At 48.9% G+C, this 22,725-nt stretch overlaps 11 protein-coding genes across 11 annotated transcripts; 4 read left to right on the top strand and 7 right to left on the bottom strand.

The window, feature by feature from the left end:
• Window positions 1–201: 201 nt before the first annotated feature.
• On the top strand, window positions 202–2,676 carry N7455_009982 (small subunit rRNA maturation protein TSR1; the record flags this gene model as incomplete). Its single annotated transcript, XM_040957407.2, has 2 exons — window positions 202–304; window positions 368–2,676. 2 exons carry the CDS (start codon window positions 202–204, stop codon window positions 2,674–2,676), a joined length of 2,412 nt encoding a protein of 803 aa, XP_040812131.2.
• Window positions 2,677–2,956: 280 nt separating this feature from the next.
• On the bottom strand, window positions 2,957–4,375 carry sec17 (alpha-soluble NSF attachment protein SEC17; the record flags this gene model as incomplete). The annotated part of the gene is made up of 5 exons (XM_040957446.2): window positions 2,957–3,354; window positions 3,413–3,587; window positions 3,662–3,968; window positions 4,031–4,154; window positions 4,238–4,375. The coding sequence occupies 5 exons, from the start codon at window positions 4,373–4,375 to the stop codon at window positions 3,115–3,117; spliced, it is 984 nt and encodes a 327-aa protein (XP_040812178.2). The 3' UTR covers window positions 2,957–3,114.
• Window positions 4,376–4,575: 200 nt separating this feature from the next.
• Window positions 4,576–5,151, top strand: N7455_009980 (uncharacterized protein; the record flags this gene model as incomplete). The annotated part of the gene is made up of 1 exon (XM_040957401.2): window positions 4,576–5,151. One exon carries the CDS (start codon window positions 4,576–4,578, stop codon window positions 5,149–5,151), a length of 576 nt encoding a protein of 191 aa, XP_040812119.1.
• Window positions 5,152–5,397: 246 nt separating this feature from the next.
• On the top strand, window positions 5,398–7,593 carry N7455_009979 (DUF726 domain protein; the record flags this gene model as incomplete). Its single annotated transcript, XM_040957477.2, has 1 exon — window positions 5,398–7,593. The coding sequence occupies one exon, from the start codon at window positions 5,398–5,400 to the stop codon at window positions 7,591–7,593; it is 2,196 nt and encodes a 731-aa protein (XP_040812096.2).
• A 1,019-nt stretch (window positions 7,594–8,612) lies between these two features.
• N7455_009978 (uncharacterized protein) lies at window positions 8,613–9,510 on the bottom strand (the record flags this gene model as incomplete). The annotated part of the gene is made up of 2 exons (XM_065606347.1): window positions 8,613–8,860; window positions 8,964–9,510. The coding sequence occupies 2 exons, from the start codon at window positions 9,508–9,510 to the stop codon at window positions 8,613–8,615; spliced, it is 795 nt and encodes a 264-aa protein (XP_065460310.1).
• Window positions 9,511–10,151: 641 nt separating this feature from the next.
• On the bottom strand, window positions 10,152–11,180 carry N7455_009977 (NAD(P)-dependent alcohol dehydrogenase; the record flags this gene model as incomplete). The annotated part of the gene is made up of 1 exon (XM_040957521.2): window positions 10,152–11,180. One exon carries the CDS (start codon window positions 11,178–11,180, stop codon window positions 10,152–10,154), a length of 1,029 nt encoding a protein of 342 aa, XP_040812073.1.
• Window positions 11,181–11,367: 187 nt separating this feature from the next.
• N7455_009976 (putative zinc metallopeptidase) lies at window positions 11,368–12,697 on the bottom strand (the record flags this gene model as incomplete). Its single annotated transcript, XM_040957459.2, has 2 exons — window positions 11,368–12,629; window positions 12,685–12,697. The coding sequence occupies 2 exons, from the start codon at window positions 12,695–12,697 to the stop codon at window positions 11,368–11,370; spliced, it is 1,275 nt and encodes a 424-aa protein (XP_040812115.2).
• Window positions 12,698–13,656: 959 nt separating this feature from the next.
• Window positions 13,657–15,298, bottom strand: N7455_009975 (uncharacterized protein; the record flags this gene model as incomplete). Its single annotated transcript, XM_065606346.1, has 6 exons — window positions 13,657–13,901; window positions 13,964–14,030; window positions 14,098–14,578; window positions 14,649–14,936; window positions 14,995–15,106; window positions 15,160–15,298. 6 exons carry the CDS (start codon window positions 15,296–15,298, stop codon window positions 13,657–13,659), a joined length of 1,332 nt encoding a protein of 443 aa, XP_065460309.1.
• A 202-nt stretch (window positions 15,299–15,500) lies between these two features.
• N7455_009974 (uncharacterized protein) lies at window positions 15,501–15,932 on the bottom strand (the record flags this gene model as incomplete). The annotated part of the gene is made up of 1 exon (XM_065606345.1): window positions 15,501–15,932. The coding sequence occupies one exon, from the start codon at window positions 15,930–15,932 to the stop codon at window positions 15,501–15,503; it is 432 nt and encodes a 143-aa protein (XP_065460308.1).
• Window positions 15,933–16,890: 958 nt separating this feature from the next.
• Window positions 16,891–17,525, bottom strand: N7455_009973 (uncharacterized protein; the record flags this gene model as incomplete). The annotated part of the gene is made up of 4 exons (XM_065606344.1): window positions 16,891–17,016; window positions 17,073–17,182; window positions 17,243–17,389; window positions 17,444–17,525. 4 exons carry the CDS (start codon window positions 17,523–17,525, stop codon window positions 16,891–16,893), a joined length of 465 nt encoding a protein of 154 aa, XP_065460307.1.
• A 3,770-nt stretch (window positions 17,526–21,295) lies between these two features.
• Window positions 21,296–21,955, top strand: N7455_009972 (uncharacterized protein; the record flags this gene model as incomplete). The annotated part of the gene is made up of 1 exon (XM_040957396.2): window positions 21,296–21,955. One exon carries the CDS (start codon window positions 21,296–21,298, stop codon window positions 21,953–21,955), a length of 660 nt encoding a protein of 219 aa, XP_040812072.2.
• Between the last annotated feature and the right edge of the window lie 770 nt (window positions 21,956–22,725).

Genomic DNA, 22,725 nt, shown 5'->3' with positions numbered 1-22,725 from the left:
TGCGCTCACCGCTCGCTTATCCTCCACTGGCGAATTTTGATTTCTTATCGTTACCTTTTTTTTTTCTACAGAGGCACTTTCATTTTTGTTTCTGTATATTTACCAGTTATAAATTGTTCTGATTGAATATTTGTCGAGTTACCTCTGACTCGCTTCAATCTGGACTCCCTCCCTTTCCGATTCAAAGGCTCCAACGCCAATATGGCGCCTGCCGTGCACCACCACCGCTCCACCACCAAGGTTTCCCACAAGCCCTACAAGAGCAAACATGCCTCCAAGAGCGCCTTGAAGGATCAGGCCAAAGGTATGGTTTTTGAACTGCCCAAGTATGATAAAGAATATAATTTTAACATTTATACCAATCTAGGCAAAATCGAAGGTGATGAGCGGGGCGGTCGTAAAACACCCCACCAACAGCTCAAGACGAAACTCGATCGCCGTAACACCGCTCGCCAAAGACAGGCGTTGAAGCACCAGGAAAGATCCCAAGCCACCAGCATCTTCACCGGCCAGAATGGTGCTCCCCGTCATGTCGCAATTGTGCCTTTGTCCGCCGATGTTGACGCCGCCGCCGCTATTGCTTCTATCAACGAAAGTGTCGATGTGTTGACTGATGTTTCCCCCGATGGACCTACCCGCGTGCGCATTGATCGATTCCGCCAGAGCGTGCAGTACGTTCCCGCCAAGTACGACTTGATGAGCGCTCTGGATGTGTGCCGTATGGCCGACTTTGTCATCCTGGTCATGTCGTCTGAAGTTGAGGTTGATGAGGAGGGCGAGATGCTTCTGCGCTCGATTCAAGGCCAGGGTATCTCGAATGTGTTGACTGTCGTGCAAGGTCTCGACAAGATTGAGCCCCCTAAGAAGCGCCCCCAGGTGGCTTCTTCATTGAAGTCTTTCATTAACCACTTCTTCCCCTCCATTGAGAAGGTTATGTCTCTCGACTCGAGACAAGAATCTTCCAACGCTATCCGTTCTATCTGCACTGCTACTCCCAAGGGCATCCGCTGGCGTGACGATCGCAGCTGGATGTTTGTCGAGAACGTTCAGTGGCCAGAGTCCAACCTGGAAGTGGTTGACGATGTTGTCATCACCGGAGTTGTTCGTGGACGGGGCCTGAAGGCAGACCGTATCGTTCATCTCCCTGGATGGGGCGATTTCCAGATTGATTCGATCACAGCTGCGCCGCTAGCAACCACAAAGCCCAAGCGGGATGATTCAATGGCCGTTGACGCCAATGAGGCAGAAGTCTTGGATACTCCTTCTGAGGACCAGGATGAGATGGCTGCTATTGCTCCCGAAGAAATTGAAATGGCGGATGACGACATGCTTTCCATGGCTGAGACAGAGAAGAAGGGTGTTCTGCTTGATGACTATCATTACTTCTCGGACGATGACTCGCACATTCCCCCGGTACCTAAGAAGTTGCCCAAGGGTACCTCAAATTACCAGTCTGCCTGGTATCTCGAAGACGTCTCAGACTCTGGATCTGACATGGAGGATGAGGATGAGCCTATGGAGATGGATACTGCTGGAGCACCCGAGGATGGCGTGTTCCCAGACCACCAGGATGCCATGACCGAGGGCGGTGGTACTGAATACCCACAATCGGAGATGTTCCTCGACCCCTCCCCAGAGGACGAGGCCCAGGAACTGGCCGACTACCGCGCCAGCCGCAAGACCGAGGCTGAAGAGGACTTGGAGTTCCCTGATGAAATTGAATTGCACCCCAACGCGCTTGCCAGAGAACGTCTGGCCCGATTCCGTGGATTGAAGAACCTTAAGCTCAGCCACTGGGAAACATCCGAGGATCGTCCCTACGAGCCTGAGGATTGGCGCCGACTGCTCCAGTTTGCTGATGTCAGGGGCTCCAAGGCCCGCGTCATCCGAGAGGCTTTGGCCGGCGGCGTTAACCCTGGTATCCGCGTGGATATCCACCTTCGCGCAGTTCCTTCCATTCTACGCAACAGCCCCAAGCCTGCTTCGCTCTTCTCTCTGCTCCGCCACGAGCACAAGCAGACTGTGGTCAACGTCAGCATGACCCTCAACTCCAGCGTGGAGAAGCCCCTCAAGGCCAAGGAGCAGCTCGTCGTCCAGTGCGGTGCCCGCCGCATGGTCGTCAACCCCATCTTCTCCTCGGCTGATAACACGCCGAACAACGTTCACAAATACGACCGATACTTGCACCCTGGTCGCAGTGCCATCGCATCCTGGATTGGACCCATGACCTGGGGTTCAGTTCCTATCCTTGTCTTCAAGCAGAAGCAAGCCGAGCAGGAGGATGGCGACGACGAAATGGAGACCGCCGATGCCAAGGAGGAGCCGATTGCCCTAGACCAACTCGAGTTGATCGGTACCGGCACTGTTGTCGCACCCGATCAGAAGCGCGTGGTTGCCAAGCGTGCCATTCTCACTGGTCACCCTTACAAGATTCACAAGAAGGTCGTTACCATCCGGTACATGTTCTTCAACGCCGAGGATATCCAGTGGTTCAAGGCACTCCAGTTGTGGACCCGCCGTGGCCGCAGTGGATACTTCAAGGAGAGCCTGGGTACACACGGATACTTCAAGGCTACCTTCGATGCCAAGATCAACCCGCAAGACTCTGTGGGTGTCAGTTTGTACAAGCGCGTCTTCCCTCGCAAGGCCAAGGCTTTGGATGCGATTGCTGCGTAAGCTGTTGATGTCAAGAGCACTGGCGAGGTGGATGATATGATACCATTTGACTGAACTGATTACATGATGGGGGCAGCTCTGCTATTGAAGGGAGCTTGATACGCCCAAAAAGTACATATAGACCTGAGGCATCTTAAAATGATGAATTACGAATCTTCTGCACTTGCATTCCGTATTTAACAGTAGTATCTGAATGGCCAGAATTGAGGATATGAGGATTTGATGTTCCCAGGTGAAAGGTGATAAATACCACTAGGAAAGGAAGTGTCCGATAAAATAAACCACTAGAAGCAATGGATGATAGGTAGCATTGATCTGTTTTCATTTCCAGACCAGAAAATTCTCAAGATAAACAAACGAACGAAGAAGCCAAAAACTCGAGAATCAATATTCTCTAGACATCACACGCGGGGAATCACTGAAGAAATCAATCGCCATCTACGAGAAGTCCTCCTCAGCTTCCTCAATGTTATTCTTGATCCGCAGAAGGAGAGTTGTCTTCCACTTGTCCAACTTGCTGAGCTGGTCGAACTGGAAGAGCTTGTCAGCGAAGCCCTCCTGGTCACCACCCTCAACAGCCTGGGTCAGGTCCACGAGCAGCTGATGCTCTCTTGTCGAACCAAAGGAAGGATCAAGTTCACGGTATGATTCCAAAGCACGGTTAGTCTCAACAAGATCCTAAATATGTAATCAATACCTTGTTTCCTATCAAAATAATAAGACAGGAACAACATACTTTTGTGGCAAGGTGACAGATGCCTGCCTTCAGGAGATAATCCTTCACAGACCACTTCATCAGGTGGTTGTTAATAGAGCTGCGGCCGATGCGTTCGTAGTTGGTGATGGCCTTGTAGTAATCACTTTCCAAAGCGGCTAGGTCCGCCACCTTGAGGTAGTGCTTGTTTGCAAGGCTATATTTGAAGTATATGTTAGCCAAGTTGTTTCTTCGAATTGACAGATATCAATCAAATCATGGGATACATACGCTTCAGCGTTATCACCCTCGAACCAATCGGCGGCCTTCTCGTACGCTTCCAGGGCCTTCTTCATATCTCCAAGTTCCACCTCATACAGCTCAGCCAGGTATTGCTGCTGCGTCGCTGCGCGGCGCAAGTTTCCTCGTAGTACGTAGTGCTGGATGGCACTGGAAAGGACGCGAGCAGCATCCTCGGGGTCTGTCTTGCGGTAGACCTTGAACGCTTCCTGGAGGTTATTGGCAGCGTCGTCGGGTTCGTTGAGGTTCTGGGTTTGGATGGAGGCAGCTTTCTCGAAAGCCTGGCCTGCCTCCTTGTCTATTGAGGACACACATCAGTCATCTGGCTTAACCAGCTAGGTCGCGGGGTAAGTATCCTACTCATTTTCTGTACTCGGAATGCATTTGCAGCCTGAGTATACAGATCTGCGGCACTTTCATACTTCTCTGATCTTCCTCCAAACCAGCTGAAGCCGCCAGCGGCACCGGACAGTGCTTTGTCGGCCTATTTCGTCGCAACAAGCGAGGTCTGGTCAGCTATGCGGACTATCGTCATTGCCTATGCAATCAAGGCGGGGAAGCATGTACCTTTTGGAGCAGGACACGGGGATCTTGAGTCATCTTGAATGTATGTGTCTGGTTTTCCTGCGATAGGCAGTAGTCCGCAGATATTCGATGTGAAGTTGGAGTGTTGTGGCCAAACGGGGTTGTTATCGATGAGAGCATCGATCGGCGGGCCCGTGGAGGCGGTGTCACTTATTTTTCGGTATCCGCCTAAGCTCCCCGGTGTTGACCAACGACTTTGGTGACTTGTGATTTTGGCTACTTTTACACTGTGCTGTTCATATTAGACTGTATATCTCACTCGACTACGTTCCTTCCTATATCTCCCCGCGGAAAAGGTTCTCATCCCCAGATACTCTACAATGGCCACCCTTCGCACTGCTGCTCGGCTATCCAAGTCGCTGCGCGCAGGTCCTTCCCGACTCAACACGACCTTCTCTCGCTTCTATTCTTCCCAAAAGTCCGACAGTGCAGACATTGAGTTCATACTTGGCGCGCCGAACTGGTCTGTCCGTTCGCTACTCCCGAACCCAGCTTCAAAGCCGCCGCCATCAGTCACGCCGAAACAACTCCATCATCTACTACGCATCTCGGCTCTTCCCCAGCCTGCCAATCAAGAAGAAGAGCAGTCGATGCTTGATACACTCGAGTCTCAAATCCATTTTGTGAAGGAGATTCAACTTGTTGATACTACCGGCGTCGCGCCGCTGGCTAGAATTCGCGACGAAAGCCCTGCTGCTATAGAAGAGGAAACCATTGGAATCGAAAAACTGAAGGAGGCTCTGGCTAAGGAAAAGGTGTCCGGACGAAGGGGGAAAATCCAGCGAGTCCCAGGCGAGAAAAACGATCGTCCGGACGGAACAGCTTGGGATGGGAATGCGCTCGGGTCCGCTACGAAGACAAAGGGGAAATATTTCGTTGTTGAAATCGGTAATTGAGTTATTCTTTCGAATTTCTACAGCATTGGAATACCCAGGAGGCATAAATATTCCGCATGAAGCAAAGCAGAGTGATATCAACATGGTCGGATGTTTCTGCCTCAGGCTATTGGCGGAGTAAGCGGCCCCGATACCCGTGACTATCGGGGGCCATGACAGCATCGCCCCTCTCCAACCTTGGAACAACAGCTTCTGCCTGTTTGCTCCAAAAGTTGTCAACTCCTTTTTCACCATTATTTGGCGCCAATGTTCAAAAATTTCAAAGAAAAACATGGTGGATTCTTTGAATCCAAGCAATCCAATGCTTCAGAAAGCGATCGCGGTCAAGATCTATCATCGATCTTGGACCGGTCGCAGCGTGCTGACTTAACTGTCCTCGTCGCTGAGGTAGCTGAGTCAATGCGGGTTCGCATTTTGGAGCTTTACGAGCATACAAATCCAAAGGATAACTCTCCCAATCGCTCCAGTCCGCGTCCATCTCCGGAGGCGGAACGTGATGAAGACACGCCACCCTTACCCCCAAGACCACAAGGCAAGGAGGCTTCTGGAAAAAACGGAAGCCCGCGGCATGGCTCTAATGGCAAGCCGTTGAGCCCCCAAGCAAAAGTCACTGCTCTCTCTGCGTTTGAGGATTGGAGAGATTCTGTCCTTTTGCGTGTTGGCGCGGTCGTCAATAAAGATGATGATGGTCAAGGCAAAAAGGAAGGCCAAGGAGAGCCGCAGGACGCTGCCAAGTCTGATGTTCTTCCATTGGATGAGGATAAAGATAGAATGGCCAAATTACAAGAAATATACCACCCCGTGGAAACACCCTTGGCTGAACTTCCTAAAGCAACAAGACTGCTTATTCTTCACTCCCTTCTCCTTTTAATGCTCAGCCTAGAGCACTACAGTGCTTATTCAAGAGTCTTGATGTTGAATGTCACGTCCAGTCTGAACATAGATATCAACATACTCAATCAAGACGAAGTCAGTGTCGCTCGTGGATTGCTGCAGACAGCCTTGGCGCTCTCGGCAGACCAAGATACCAAAGAGCAACCAAAGAAAAAGGATGACATGAGGAAATGGAAAGTTGGCATTGCATCTGTGGCTGGAGCAGCTTTGATTGGCCTCACTGGCGGGCTCGCAGCTCCATTGGTAGCGGCGGGTCTGGGAACTGTCATGGGCGGATTGGGACTTGGCGCTACCGCGGCTGCTGGGCTTCTGGGTACTTTGGCCGGAAGTAGCGTTGTTGTCGGCGGCTTGTTTGGCGCTTATGGTGGGCGTATGACTGGTCGTATGATGGAGAAGTACGCTCGTGAAGTGGATGACTTTGCATTCATACCGATCCGAGGAGAACGCCGCCGGAACGGGAAAGATAAGGAGTTTGCAGATAAAGAGCATGCGGACAAGAAGTCCGCTGAGCAAGATCATCGTTTACGAGTTACCATCGGTGTCACCGGTTGGGTCAAGGAGGAGTCGAACTTCGTGGTCCCATGGCGGGTGATTGGTGCCGACTCTGAAGTATTCGGTCTTCGCTGGGAGATGGAGCCTTTGATGAACTTGGGTAACGCGATCTCAGCCCTTGTGACTAGTGCAGCATGGTCAGTTGCCGGACGTGAGGTCTTGGCTCGTACTGTTTTTTCCACGCTCATGAGCGCGGTGATGCTTCCCCTAGGTCTTATGAAAGTTGCTGGCATCGTCGACAACCCGTTCAGCGTGGCCAAATCCCGCGCCGACAAAGCGGGTGAGGTTCTCGCGGATGCCTTGATCAACAAAGCCCAGGGAGAACGACCCGTGACCCTGATGGGGTATTCTCTGGGATCTCGGCTGATTTTCTCCTGCCTCCAAAGCCTAGAAAGGAGAAACGCCTACGGCCTGGTCGAGTCAGTAATTATGATGGGATCACCCACCCCTTCAGACACAGAGGACTGGCAAAAGATTCGCAGTGTCGTAAGCGGACGTGTTGTGAACGTGTTCTCTGAGAATGACTCCGTCCTCGCTTTCCTCTACCGAACGAGCAGCCTTCAACTCGGTGTCGCCGGATTGCAACCAGTTGAAGGTGTTCCAGGCGTTGAGAACCTCAACGTAAGCGAAATGATCAGCGGCCACCTGCGTTACCAGTTTCTGCTTGGCAGAATTCTTACTCTTATCGGGCTTCAGGACCTTGATCCCAGTGAGATTGAGCGCGAAGAAGCTGCTCTCGCTGACGAGGACAAGCGACAGGAGAAGGAGCGGTTGGAGAATGAGCGTAAGGCTGGTGTTAAAGACCGGGAATCATCTGATGCTCGTGAGATCCTGAACAGCGAGGATGGCTTTGGGGAAGATGCACGGCTGCAGAAGAAGGTTGAGGCGCAGACTCAGGAGAACATGACGACGCACCGGATTGAAATGCTTGATATGGACGACGATGATTATTCGGCGCCTTTAAAGGATGATCCCTCGAAGCATTCTGCTCTCTAATTGAGTATTTAGGACTTGTCATATAGGCATTCGGAGACATCTCTCAAATATACCTCGTTTAATACAACAAGAATAGTCGGCCGCTTACGCCACCTTGGGACGTTTTTTCAGATGTCCTTTTAGATGTCTTTTTACTAGATATTCCTCCCCTTATTGGTGTAGCTAGAATATAGTAAGTTTGCAGGGGTGCGGCGATAGCTTCCAAACTCGACGTATAGGAGCAGAATGCCTCCCTCAGACTACCTTTCCCTGATGGGCAAGAAGCAACCACTGTTCCAACCCGCGCTTTTGTGAAATTAAGATATATCGGCACTCCCAGCCCTCCTCTGCTTCGTTTGACTGATTGGTACGCTAGAGCGGAAATTGCCCTGTCCAGGTTTACTCCCATCAGAAAGGGTTCCCGCGGATTATTAGCCCCGATGGGACACAGCGTGTGATCGACTGGGGTGACCATCGCAACGCCCTCGACCTCGACGGTAACCCATTCTTTGTTATAGGGTTCAATGTGATAACAGGCAAATCTGTTAGAGGACTGGGTTTAGTATATCGCGAAGCGCGCAGCGAGCTCTAGCAGAAGGCTCTAAGTATCTATGGGATAAGCAGACATTATCTCAGAGTGTTTCGATTCTCTGGAGAACCGAATACGATGTAGATCCCCTTGTAGTGAAAACGACTTGAAATATGCAAATCGACGTTTCTAGGGATGCACAAATTGTTGTCACTCAACTATTGCGGTAAGAATGGTTGATATTCTGTCTCAACTATAAGCATAAACAATTCGTAGTGAAAACATGATCTGTTGATATCCTTAGCTAGTTCCCTTCACAATAGACATGAAGCAGATTCCAATATTCCAACCCACCCATACCACAAATCATTCCATCAGCCTGGTAGATATGATATTGCTTCACCAGTAATGACTGTCCAATCCGACCCGAACCAAAAGATCCAACACATACTATTACCTTCGATATTCACCAATAAATCCAACCTTGAAACCCTTCAATTGCCCCACAAGATCAAACGGTGTACAAGTGGACATCTACATTCCTCGACTCCAGCTTCCTCCGCCCGTCGTCGATATAACCAATCCGTATAGGCATGAACTTTTCGAAACTGAAAGTTATCCGGCCAGAACCTCGAAAGCCAGACTTGAACATTGCTGAGCGGCGGAAGACCAGATGGAAATATCTCCGACCACAATCCCTGGTCCCATCTCGTATATATTCTCGAATTGTCATAAATCCCTCCGTCATGTGAATCTGATCTGAAGGCATACATAGTATGGTGTAGTAGAATGAGCATGATATATCTCTGATTCGATTGATGGAGCCACGGATCCGTGTTCATGATAACCCAGGGACAGGTACATAATTGGTTGTAGAGTTGTGTTTCGTATAACGATTCCCAGCTTGTGCCGTCTTCAAACCAATTTTTGAATCTCTCAAGACGAAGGAAACTTGCTGTTTCGCCTGGCAGTTCATCCAGGCTTGTTTCCAAGAACATGTTGGTGTCGATGATTGCGCTTTCAATTTGCTGGACGGCTATGTCTTGGTTCATGTAGAGAAGCTTCTTTAATCTAATCTCGATGCCGGTTTGATCGAATAAAGATACGAGACGCCGGTGTAGGTGTACGTATACATCGTCTGACATGGCGGGCACATTTGTTGCTGGATCGTTGACCCATAGTTCCAGACGAACGAAGGGTAAGACGGCAATGTCGGAGTCGGGGCGGTATTTGCTAGACTTGATTGTCTCCCGTAGACCACCCATCCCATAAAATGTATCTTTGTCTCGTTGCCAGTGAGCTGGTGGGTCCGAATGCCATACACCATTTGTGGCTACCACTATATCTGACTGAGTGGTGCTAATTAGAAGATCGACTAGCGAGTTTGCTTTCTGCCATATCAACACCATTTGACCGGGATCTGTTGGATCTGGGGAATTGATATGTATGTTCAGCGTCGTCTTCGAATGCGGGAAGTTGTGGAAATGTTTTTCGGCGTCTGCTCTATTCCTGAGAGTCCACTTGATGTCCACGGTTCTGGATTTCAATTGTATGACCATCCACTCTTCCTCGTTATATTTTGGGTTCAGTGAAATGTGTTGAACGGAGTCGTGAAATAAATGGGACGAAACCTCACTGTAGAGGTATCGACTAGTGCAAAGAATGGATAGGGGGTTGTGTTTGTGTAGGATGTCCTTGAGTGGTTGTATGCGAAGGGTTGAGAAGAGGTACTCCCATATCATCAGGCGGATTTCTATGGGGAGCCTAGCAAATGTACCCAGACAAGGGAATAATGGAAATTGCATATTGAACAAGCAAATTTGTTCAACTTGTTGATGATTGCAAAGTGTTAAGCGATGAAGAGGAAGAAGAAAAGGAGAACAGTACCATTTCATTCACCCACACAGTCAGATACATCGTCAAGTTTACGTCGAAGCTTGCTACTATGCCTTTCTTAGATGATTTCCTGATTCGGTGCGGAGAGGTAGTCTCGTCAAACCCTAAAATGACCACTTCGGCTGACAAGGAAATATTTGTATTTGACCTCAACTCATGGCTTAGCCACATGTACAACAATCTTTCCTCTAGCACGGACAGAGCGAAGCTTCTCGAATGCCTTCACAGCATCCTCAAACTCGTAGGCAGTATCCAGCTGAATCTTGACAGCCCCCTTCTGCACCCATTCCCCCATCTTCACCAGATCCTCACGAGTATTCTTGAAGAAAAAGACAACATACTTCCTCTTTCCACCGCCCAAGAAACTCGGCCAAATCAACCGATCAACAAAAGTCCCCACGCCCGACGCACCAACCTGCACAAACGTCTTCCCAGCCGCCAAAAAGTGATGCGACTCACGATACATCGGCGCAGGGTATCCAATATGATCAACAATATGATCAAAGACAACCCCACGATCACGCAGCGTAGCAACCAAATCCTCCTCAACCGAATAATCAATAACCTCATCAGCGCCCAGCCCACGAACAAACTCCACATTCTTCGTCGAGCAAGTAGTAGTAACATGACATCCCATCTCCTTAGCAATTTGAATCGCGAAAATTCCACATCCTCCAGAGCCGCCGTTAATAAACACCTTATCACCGGCACTGACGTACCCAGCCAACGACTGGTACGCCGTCTGTCCGGCAATACCGATGCACGCCGCATGATCAACCTCCACGCCCTCCGGAACGGGCGCAAGCAGACTAGCAGATGTCACTAGGTACTCGCCCAAAGAACCGAATTGGCCGGGCTGACTGAGACAGCCGTACACGAGCTGACCGGGTAAAAACTCGGTCGCGTCGTCGCCGGAGACGACCACGCGTCCGCAGAAGTCCATTCCCGGTGAGGCGGGTGTGCCGATGACGAATTTTTGTGCTACTAGGCCTACCAGGCCCATTTCAGGGACTTTGTAGTCGGCGGGATTCAGCGAGGCTGAGAGGACTTGGACTAGGACATTGTTGCCGTGGACGGCTGGCGGTGCGCGTGCCGACGCGTCGAAATTGAGGTTCTTTTCCAGGCCGTTGGTTGTGCTGGAGTAGAGCCAGGCTTTCATTTGTGTGGGTTGGGCAGATGCCATTTTGGATTTGATGTATATGTTGTTTTGATGTGATGCTGAGAGATGTGATGTTGCCACTTTTTTAAGGGAAGTTGATGACCTCACCCGCACTTTCGCCTTGTCTCACTTTTTACATCTTAGCTTCAGGGGGTGAAAAATTATGTCTTGAATAATTGAATGGTTTTATGCAAAATAATAATGTCTATACTCATTTTTTGTTCAAGAAAGTCAATGCCCCGAGTGCCATGGCATCCACACCCGTACACAATGTCGGCTGCATAACCGGCGCATAGAACGGCGAGTGGTTACTAGGCAGTTCATCAACAGTCCCCTTAGCAACAGCATCATCCCAAGTCTCAAGATCAGTTCCACCAAACATCCACATAACATAAGGCGCGCCCACAGCAGTCGCCAGCAAAGAAAAGTCCTCGCTAGCTGTCGGAGGCTCCATATCAACCAGCCGCTCACCAAAGTATGGACTGAAAGTCTCACGAAGTGCATCAATAGTCTTCCCATCATTAATAGTCGACGGCGTCGAATAAGTTAGCTTAATCTCAGGTTTTTGCTCAACCCCAGCAGCCAGACATTCACCCTCAATAATGCGATGAATGGAAGCACACACGCGCTTCCGCACCTCCGCATCATAAGTCCGCACATTCAATTGCAGATCCAAATACGCCGGGATGATATTCGGCGATTGTCCAGCATGAATACTACCACAGGTAACAACAGCCAACTTGCCCGGCGTGACTTCTCGCGAAACGATAGTCTGTAATCGCATAACGATCGCCGCACCAACGACAATCGGATCGATAGTCGTATGAGGCGCGGACCCATGACCTCCACGCCCAAAGACGCGGATATTGAAGGAATCAGCGGCAGTCAGCAGCGGACCAGCGCGGAGATTGACCGTCCCCGCGCGCATGCGCATGACATGCTGCGCGAGCACAAGCTCCGGCTTGGGGATCTTATCGTATAGCCCATCATCCAGCATTGCCCGTGCGCCATCGAGGTTTTCCTCGGCGGGCTGGAAGATACAGATCAGGGTTCCGGACCAGTGGTCGCGCGCACATTGCAGGAGCGTCGCGGCGGCCATTAGCGTTGCGACGTGGGAGTCGTGTCCGCAGGCGTGCATTACGGGCTTATCGGCTCCGGTTTTATCTTTGACGTGTCGGGTGCTTGCGTATGGTAGACCGGTTTGTTCTTCTACGGGTAAGGCGTCCATATCCGCCCGTAGGAGGATTGTTGGGCCGTTGCCGTTGCGCAGGACTCCTGCCACGCCATGGCCGCCGATTTTTGTGTGGACTTCGAAGCCAATGGTTTTGAGGTGGTCGGATGCTATCTTTGCTGTTTGTTCTTCTTGGCCTGATAATTCGGGGTTGGTGTGGAGGTAACGGTAAACATCTTCGAAGGGCTTTAGATCTGGCCTGTAGCGATTGATGACGTCGGCCAGGTCATTGCTATTGTCTTCTGTATAGGTGTGAGTATTTATACTCTTCAATTGATCCAATTTATGCGGTGGTACCTTTTACTTGCATGTTGGAGGTAATATCAAAGTATGTAGTTGCGTTAGAAAAGTAGTTGTCAAAGTATATCCCTGTATTCATCCGGGGTTTATATATCCGAGCAAACCGGACCATAGGCCCCGTCATTATCTTCCAGTAGGCGACCAATCCACCTCATCGGCAAACCCCTCGAATCATTTCCCCGCAATTGGATCTTTCCACATCTTTGCTCGGCAATTGCCGATCATTCCAGTTTCTGCTCTATCTTTGGAAGGCAGATAGTCTTCATTATTGTCGACTATGGACGACTCCGTACCGCTCTATCAAATAATTATTAGCCTTAACCATGAGGCAACAAACTGCCAGAATTTTCTGTCTCTATATAAAACTAGAAAACAACATATATCTCGACTAAAAAGTGCCTTTAATAGTCATATCTTAGACGACTATTACCTTCGATAATACCATCATCCCCATAAATAGCCATATCCTCTAACCGTCTTCAACAGCCCGGCCGGGCTAGCTCAATCGGTAGAGCGTAAGACTCTTAATCTTAAGGCTGCGGGTTCGACCCCCGCGTTCGGCTATTCCTAAAAACCAAACCTGAGATTTCTTTTTTTGTTGTTTTATTTTTGTTCTATGTATTTAAATGAGTCTTCCTAAGCGTTGCGTGTGGTGGTGACGAAGATGCCACACGGAAAGAATTCCTGTGAACTGAACTATACAATTGGACCCCATGTTACATCTACGGTATCTTGTATTTTCCCTGGAACAAGGACAATCAATTCATTCCTCTAACTTAGAACAAAGGACGAACTGGCCATGATCCGCCTGATCTAAGTAGCCGAGTGTAAGAAGTTTCTCTGATATCCTCGTAATGAGAATACGTCAAACTTCTCCCATCTACAACTTGGACACACTCATACATACATACACCTCCTATGGTACATGACACCTTCAGTGTCATCTACTGTCCACACCAACACACTCACCTAATATCCGTAGTACGGGTTAAGAACCGAGTCCGTGGTTGTCTCGGTGCAACACTGGCCATTGATGTTCGTGCCAGTCGAATCGTACAGGCAGTTATTGGCTCCGAAGTAGACGTCACCATACGCGCGGGGCCAGGAAGCTTCCAGCTTGCAGCCAGGAGTAAATTTGTAGTCGGTCTTGTCGTCACCATCGAACTGGGCGTAGATGGTCGCGGTAATGTCGCCAGTGCTTTGGTCTGCAATGTCTGTTGTCTTGTGAGTATACCGATCCACACAGAAGGAGATCTTAAGAATCGTGGAAACATACTGGTGTACTTGGTCTGAGACTTGCAGATATTCTCACCATTCACATTAATGCATCCGTTGTTGACGTGCTTCATGATTTAAGGTTAGCAAAAATAATCTTCACACTAGATTCTCTTCTTTTTGTTAGATACGCACCACGTTAGTTCCACCAGCATTGTATCCTGCGGGTGCATCGCAAGGCCAGTATTTCCCCTTTGCGCTACCCCCCTCGACAGTGTTGGATGCTGCCTCGATATCGTCGCAGATTGGCAGGGTGAAGAATCCCGGGGTGCGGATTCCATTCTCGAAAACCAAATCACCCTCTGTGCCTGATCCATCGATAATCTTTGACAGAGCTGGGATTTCATAGCCATTTGCGTTGCCATTCAGCTGGTATGCCTGATATGAACTTTGGACTATATCCTCGAGGATGACACCGCCCCAGTCATTGCCATTAAGGGTTTGATGATTTCCTCCAGGCAGGGCTTCAAAAGGCTCCATGCCGGGAGAGGTATTGATGTTCACGACATAGAAAGCATCGTTATTGTAACAGACATACCCGCCGACTAGAGTGTCCTTAGACATGTAACTGAGAACATCTCCGTCAATTGATGTAGAACAAGCTCCGGCCTTCCGCCTGTCGATAAAAGGTAACTGGTTAGTAACTTCTTCTCATTCGGAAAATGATACAAGGATGTTCCTCTTACAGAATACGGGGATAGAGGGTTTCAGGGGATATCGCCCAAGCGGCCGGAATCAACTGTCCGTAGAGGATCATTTCTGCTTGGGCAGTCATTCCACTCAGATCTACTTTAGGCGAAAGTAAAAGCATTGAGCCGTTCGCAGTCAGGGTTTTCAGAGCGTCAATTGAAACCTCATCGCTCGCTCCAGCAAAGAGTGAGGTGATATATCCGCTCTCCAAGCCAGTCCAGGCCGAGAAGTAAGTTCCAAGAGCGGAGGAAATGCCATTCTGGGTGCCCAATGCATCTTTAGCGCTGTTTGTAAGATATAAATTAGTTCAAGGATAAACCCGAGAAGGATGATATAACTGACGACTGCATAGAGTCTTTGCCCATAGCGGTGGAAAAGGAAATGAGCGCTGCGTTGGTGACGTCTTTTCCCATCGAGAACCACTTTGATGTGGCCATAGCGAGGCCTTTGAACGCTACAATTGTGATACCTCATTAGCACCAAAAACATATTGCTATCAGAACATACACCTACCAATATTCCATGCAAATGAGCTGCCAATGCTAGCCACTAAGACCACGGCATCGATAATGTACTTGAATATCTCGGAATTGTCTTCGGCCTGAGGCGCAAAGACGCTCGCAAATTGACCAATGTCATTTTGCATTGTGTTAAGGGCATCTCCAAGAGCGTCATAGGTTTGTTGATGAAGCTGGCAGAAGGTAGTCTTAGTTAGTTGACTGCCCGTGAAATTCAGGAAAAAGATGATTACCTGGTGGATCGAAGAGAAAGAATTCATAATCAGATATCTACATGCCTATGTTAGCCTTCACTTCCGTGTATTGTGTATCTGAAAAAGCCGGGCCTACTCACCCGGCGGGATAGTCGGCCTGGTTACAGGTCATCACCGTGGAGCAAGGAGTGTTGCCGATATCTCCACAGTTCCAGTTGTCAGGACCAGTGAAGTAGTTGCTAATGAACTCGGGGAATCCCAAGCCACTAGCAGCACCAGAAGTAGACCAGGCATTCAGGGCTTCGTTCAGGGCATCGTCGGCTTTGGCTGCCTCCCAACGAGCAGTGGGATCCAGTGTCGCGTCAGTGATGTCGGTAGTGCACTGGGCCTCCTTCCAAGACGATGCGGACGATGCGGTTGTGTCTGCTGCGACGGCCAGGTTCTGTACCTTAAATACAGGAGTTGCAGAGGGTACTGCAGAGGAGGCTTTAGCACTGGAGCCAGGGACAGCAGCTACACTGACTGCATAAACGAGCGAAAGGGACGTTCCGAGGAGGATAGAACGCATTTTGAATTCAACTGTAGGTTGTCAAAAGAAGGATACAGTAGAATGATGTGAAGGCCTTCCATCCTTTTATACAACAGATACCCCTATAGTTATCTCCTTTTTCGACAAAAATAGACCAAACGTATGTCCTAGTCGATGAGCGATTTCTAGCGCCCAGGTGTCAATGTGACAATTGCCGGTTTGAAAGATCATCTCATAGAGATCATTGTTACCGTCCCCAGAATGTTTTGCCTTCTTTCCTAAAAGGGAAGTTGGTGAATATATTCACGTTGAATATCATGCTATAGTACGGGCATGGGGCTAAATGCTCCTCCAATCAGTGTGTCCCGATCTTCCACGTGGCGTGGGCCTTATCTAGGTATTACATGCATTTCCTCAAGAATTGATGTTTCCTGAGCCCTAATTTTCCTGCTCTACTTTGTAACTTACGTTCCGAGTGACTGTTGTTGTTGTTGTTGATTTAAAAGACTATTACTATTAACTGTAGGGCAGAGACACTTTTCATGGCCCCCACAATAATCTGCAACACAAACCGAGAATAAGGCACTAAGGAAAGCAATGCCCCACAGTCATCAGAGCACGATGCTCCTACGGCGATGCCAATTCGGCGTCAAACGTTGCCCGGTGCGGGACAACGTTTCAACTCTGTGGAAATTGGGGACTAGGTGCATAGGTGAAGCAAGCCCAGTTATGTTAAAAGTAGGGAATGGCCTGTAAGTCCATAGGACCCGCGTGTGGCATGTACCAGAGCGGGAGGCCAAGGAAGCGAGATGAGCGGGTCTTTAAGATGCAACTTGCTGTGGGTGGAGCGATCAATGTCGTGACATATGTGAGATGGAAAGATTGATGAGAAGTTTTGAGTAGGAGAAATGTGGAAAAGGAAAAAGAAAAGGGAACAAGGAGTTGACCCCCTCCGCGGCTGCTCCAACTCAGTCGTGAATTCGGTATCAGAACCTTCTCACCATCTCCTGCGCTGCGATTGGGGTTGGATGGAGGAGGAGTGTGCCGCGGTTTCAAAGATTTTGTAAAGAAGGGAGACGATTTCAACCTTTCTTTGTTCCCATCTATATCTGCGCGTTATGAACTAGATAATTCATTAGTAACATACTAGTATGTTTCGTGAGTTTTCAGTATTCATACCTCGCTGTTCCCTCGGATTCGAACAAACTCCCAACGGAAACTATCTGGAGCAATGCCGTAGGCGGATGTGTCCTTCATCTTTGCCTTCTTCCTCGCGTGGTGAATGATGGCTATGTATTTTTGTCAGCATATTTATCTGTGTTTCTAAGTTGTGACTCAAGATTATTTACCCATATATGCGAGGCATTGGAACATGCCGCTATCTACAGCCCCAGTCTTCTTGGCTTCCACCATAACAAGGTTGGTTTCGTAGTTCTCAGGCATTCCAAACCAGAGCGAGTAGGCCACAACGCCGGAAATATATTCCTTGCCCGCGACTTTCCGTCAAGTTTTGACACTCCGTTCAAACTGAAGATGTAGGGACCTTATACTGTCGGTAGACCGAATAGACCCAGTGAAAAGACGTGGGTTGTACACACACTCGCGTTCTATCATAGCAAGTGTGCATAGCATGATGGCGTCAATTCGTGATCTCAACATGGCTTCATTCGCGGGTGATTCGCCTGTTGCAAGTGTATAATCACCTATGATGGTTTCTATTTGAGTTAGCATATACAAGTACAAAACGGTATGGATGAATCTAGTATACCAGATGAGAAGGAACGACACTACATATGTAGTTCTTCGTCTGTGAGGTAAAGTTCCTGATCGGTGGGCTCATTTTTTGTGAGAAAAAACAGTCGTGGTATTTCTAACGGCTCCAGAACAGTGACTGCCTTGGTCGGCAATTTAGCCGCATTATTTTTCAAATTTAGATGTTGGTCTCGGGCGAGGCCATTTCATGTTGAGAGAGTGAACATTTTCTTCTAGCTTTTCTAGGAAATCCGCCATGGTTGTAGAGCGCATAGAAGACTGAAAGAGAGGAGTAAGGAGTGAAGGAATGCCGCGGAAGAATGCTTCGAGCCTCGTAAAAGACGTCACGGCAAATGGATAGAGACTATACGATGTTAGAGGGAAGAAGAAGGTGTAGGTATCTCAACGTATACTCACGAAGATAACGACGTGGGGTGGAATATGGGAGAGGGAAGATTCTGGATGTAACAAGAAGAAGAAGAAGAAGAAGAAGAAGAAGAAGAAGAAGTAGTCTAGGAAATACTACCCAGTCTAGAGAAAGAAGAAACTAGCTGTAAGATCGACGACTAAATAATTTAAGAGCAAATAGGCAGGGACCACATGACCTCTTTCTTTACCTACCCCTTCTACCTCTTTTCATATCAGCATTTAGCCTATCATTAGGGCTTCTCGCCTTTAGTAGAATGCTAGATCTCGCCGACATTCGGTGACACACCGAATGGAAACAGATATAACGCCCCTGCTATACTCATTACGCATTAATATCTAGATTGGCATTCATCGTCAGATATTCAAGGCTACAGTGTGCACTTCCCTAACAGCGATATGATCGGCAACAAACCAACTAACTTTCTTTGGATCAAGGCTACCACGATATATGGAAGAGGGGGGAGTGAAAGTAAAGAAAGCCCTGGAAGATTCAACATGTCGATCTCTTCGAATTCAGGTTACCACTACAAAGCAACACTCAAGGCAGATGACCAGATTGAGGGGTATTAAACCTTCAAACAAGGCACCACACTGCTGCGATCAGCCTAGGTGGCAAATATCGTCGGTATGTTTCACTCCCAAGCCAGAATTGCAATCTGTTGTAGGCTGCCATGCTGGGTGGAATGGTATACTTGGAGTAGTCCAGAACTTCTCTCCTAGATTTCCCGAAGTCAAGTAGATAGTAGACATATTTTGTTTAAAATAATTAGAGTTAGGAATCAAATGTATGTGAGTAGATCAAGGATCACGATATAAAACCGGTCTGGCGGTGCAGCCACTATATTTAGTATTCAGCTGAGCAATATATATATCCGTACCGGTTTTTCTTGTAGGTTCTCACTCAGGCAACGTAAAGCCCCTAATAACGAATCATACAAGATATGGCGTCTTAACTAACTAGAAAGGTCAATTCTATGCCTACATACACCATCGTCTCCAATAATCCATGTCCAGCTGAAGGACAAACCTTGTCACGCCCTTATCTACACAAGGCTTTCTCTGCCTTGCGCTCGGACCTAGTCAAGCCACAAATGGCCTGGATTTTACCTTGCTAGTCTAGTCATACTTGAGGATTTTTCATGTTGCACGGATGCATGTAATTTACGAAGTACAGTTTGTTTGTTCATGCGTAGGATAAGTATCCATGCATGCAAAACATAATTTTCCGTGGATTTGCCTGCCAGGCATTTCTCAAGCATCGGCCCGACCCACTAGTGGATCCCAATGCCTACATCAGCCACTCAGATTCGAGTATGAGCAATGGAGGCTCAAGCAGAATTTTCATCAACAAAAAAAAAAAGAAATCTCAGGTTTGGTTTGTAGGAATAGCCGAACGCGGGGGTCGAACCCGCAGCCTTAAGATTAAGAGTCTTACGCTCTACCGATTGAGCTAGCCCGGCTGGGCTGTTGAAAGAGGTTGCAATAATACAACTGATATTGGCCTCGTGGTAGGGTTAGCTCCGGCCATAATTTGGTCGGCGGTTAGTATGGGGACATGAATGTCGCGAGGGGTATGTGACACGAGGGACATATCATGATGATCCTTGAATAAACAGTCCGGCGGCGTGTGATGAAACAGAGTATGATAAAATATAACAGCCTGTCTTCTTGAGGTTGTCGCGCGCAATCGGAGGCTCGAGCCCCTTGGTATAAACAATGTGGCTTCCTGTTGCCTAGGGAGAGAATGCATTGAAGAAATGGTAGCCTGGCGTGCGCGCCAAGCGAGGTTAATTGAAAGAGATAGAAAGAGATTGAAAACAAGGTCATACTCGAATAGGGATCCTTGGCTTGAGCGCCGGTGTGCAACGAGAAGGGAGAAATTGCAAGTCATCAGTTTCCGAGAAAGAAGACATCAGTGGCTGGTGTATCGAATCATGAACCAGAGATAGTGAAATTGGTGGCTGAGGCTGAGCAGTCATACTAGATTGGGGATAGAGTGAAAAAAAAGCAGTGGATGAGAGCTCGTGTAGACGTTATGGCTTGGGGCTGAGAGGGGTAATTGAGGCTGGTGAGAATCCCCAAATGTTGGGGTCCAAAATAAACAATCCCAGTTAGCGCACTATTCTTAGATAATTTGAAACGCTCGAGTATCCCCAATTATGGAACAAGAGAACAGTGCTCGAAGTCCCAGCGACGTGGTTTAGGGAGTTCCAGAGTTGTCTCGGTAGGCGCTCATTGCAATGCGGCGGTTGCGGGAGCCTATGAGCGTGAGGAATGGGTGGGTGGGAACCTGCGATCAAACACCTCCTTCTGAATGTACTGGCCCTGGTTGAATCTTGAAGTTCTATTTCCAAATGTCAAGTCAAAAGGGTTGCAAACGATGCGAACCTGAGGCCTGTTCTCAGGGGGGAGGGAACAGGGGGGAACACGAGACCCTAGTCATGGCGCGGGAACACGAGAAAACACAAGCCACACTCCTTTAGATCAGTGAATGACATGCGTAAAATTACCGAGTAAGACGGTTGATGTCATGGGAATAAGGCCACAAAAATAATAATTGTAATAATGCCTTGGAAATGGAGTCGGGGACCAAAAGGGACATTAGTGGGAGTCGGTTGAAGAAGTCGTGCATGGTGAACTTGACCGTGAATTAGGGGACTTGGGCCAATCAGAGGAACGAGGAGCGTGAATACGGCGGTGTTTGAAGGTTTGAAGCCATAACACAGCCTCACTAGCCACAGACAATCCAGATTAGAGCGCTACAAGAAGAGTACAAGAATAGTACATGCTATTCCTCGTGTGTTTAGCGTGAGCCGCTAAGTACTGGGGAGGTATTGCAGATCCTAAGGCTCCATCAGTCAAAGTGGATACCAGACCCTCCAGGCTCCAGGGCCCCGTCTATAGAACCCATAACACTTGCATAGTCTATATAACCCTTGACCCCCCCTCCCTTTTCCACTAGAATATCTTCCTCAATCTACGCACCTTTGACATACATTGGACATTTCACATTCCATATCTATTGTCACACTTGGGTTTCACATCATCTACATACGGTGATCATCTACTATCTTCGCGTGACCCCCCAGAAATCAGTCACGGTGTCGCCCTACCGCTCGACCTCGTACACCGTTGATCGCTCGACTCTCTTAACGTCAGAGAGATCTCCTCCCCGTTCTAGTCTGACACGACGCCTGCTTGGACTACGCCGTACCAATACAATGCCTGCCCCCATTGAGATAACAGACCCTGTCGCCGTCGTGCGTGACTTGTACGACGACGAGAAGTTGGTAGTTGACGACTTCGAGCGTCACGCCAGCCACTGCCGCAACTGCTCTCACGCTGTCCAGACATACAAGGATGGTCTTACACTCTGCGAGTCGGGCAACACCCGCGCCCGCACTCTGCGCAACTACCTCTACAGCCAAAGCGGCAAGCACTTCTCTACCGTGGACTTTGAGAGCGGCAAGTCTACACGGGTGAAGCTGCCCCGGGATGCCTTCGCTGCCCGCGAGCTTCTCACAGCCCTCGAGCAAGGCATGCGCATCCGCGAGAAGGCCGTCGTCATCCAGAAGCCCGTCCAACCCGTCCAGCCCACCCAATCCTCTAGCTACGACCGGACCTACCCCATCCCAGCTCGCAAGGTCAGCGGCAAGCAGACTCGTCCTCGCTCCATGTCCCCCGAGGCTTACCAGCTGGTCGAGAGGGCCCCACGCCTTTCTCGCTCCCCTACTTCGATCGTGTACTGCTCGCCCGGTGGCTCCTCTAGCCGCCCATCCTCCAGCCGTGGATCATTGTACAGCGTCGACCGACAGGAGCGTGTGGAGCGCCACTACGAGACTCCTCGCCGGTACGTCGAGGGCTCCCCCAAGCACCGTTGAACGTATACCTGGAAACGTCCTTGACAATGTACCCGGCAACGTATTTCGACTCTGGTTCATCTGATTACGATCATACACACACACCACCACCACCACCAATCGCTCCGAAGAAGCTTCAATTCGCTCGCGATGGGCATTGATTGCCCACACCCATTTTGACCGCGAGACGGTCCCTGCCCGTAATGTGGAATTAGCACATTATAGGCATTACCCCCCATACCCCAGTCTTTGATGATCTGGATTGATAGGGCCTGCCTGGATGCGCCCTCGGAAATTCACTTTTCTGTTTTCCAGCTTTGATCTTTGACTCGAGTGCACGTCGGGTGTTCGAGATCTGCGGGATTTCCCAGTCTCGGACCCCGACTTGATTGTGACTCGATCAAATTGTTTTTTGATTGTACGCAATAATCTGCAGGCTTGGCCAGGCCCCATTACTGGTGTGCTCCCCGAAGGAGCATGCGGGTGTGGGGGACATTGGCCAATGACAGATGCGGAAAGTCGACGATGTTTATGCATGTGTTTTTGTCGGTTTTACTGCACGACTTTATTGGCTGTTACTGTGACTCATTTTTTTTTTTTGATGTGGAGAAGCTTGTCTATTCTGATGATTTTGAATTTTTTTTTTTTCGCCAATTTTTTCCTTTGTCTATGATATGATGTTTGAAATGCGCCCTTTTGGGGACTAGGCTGTCAGCCTCACACTCTTTAGACAGCTCCCACTCTGGGAATCAGTTGATGAAATATTGAATGTCTTACTGGAAAAACCAACC

The sequence above is a fragment of the Penicillium solitum genome (assembly GCF_028829755.1).
Source record: "Penicillium solitum strain IBT 25940 chromosome Unknown utg000008l_segment0_segment0, whole genome shotgun sequence".
NCBI classification, from domain to species: domain Eukaryota; kingdom Fungi; phylum Ascomycota; class Eurotiomycetes; order Eurotiales; family Aspergillaceae; genus Penicillium; species Penicillium solitum.
This window is presented reverse-complemented; position numbering and strand designations above follow the sequence as displayed.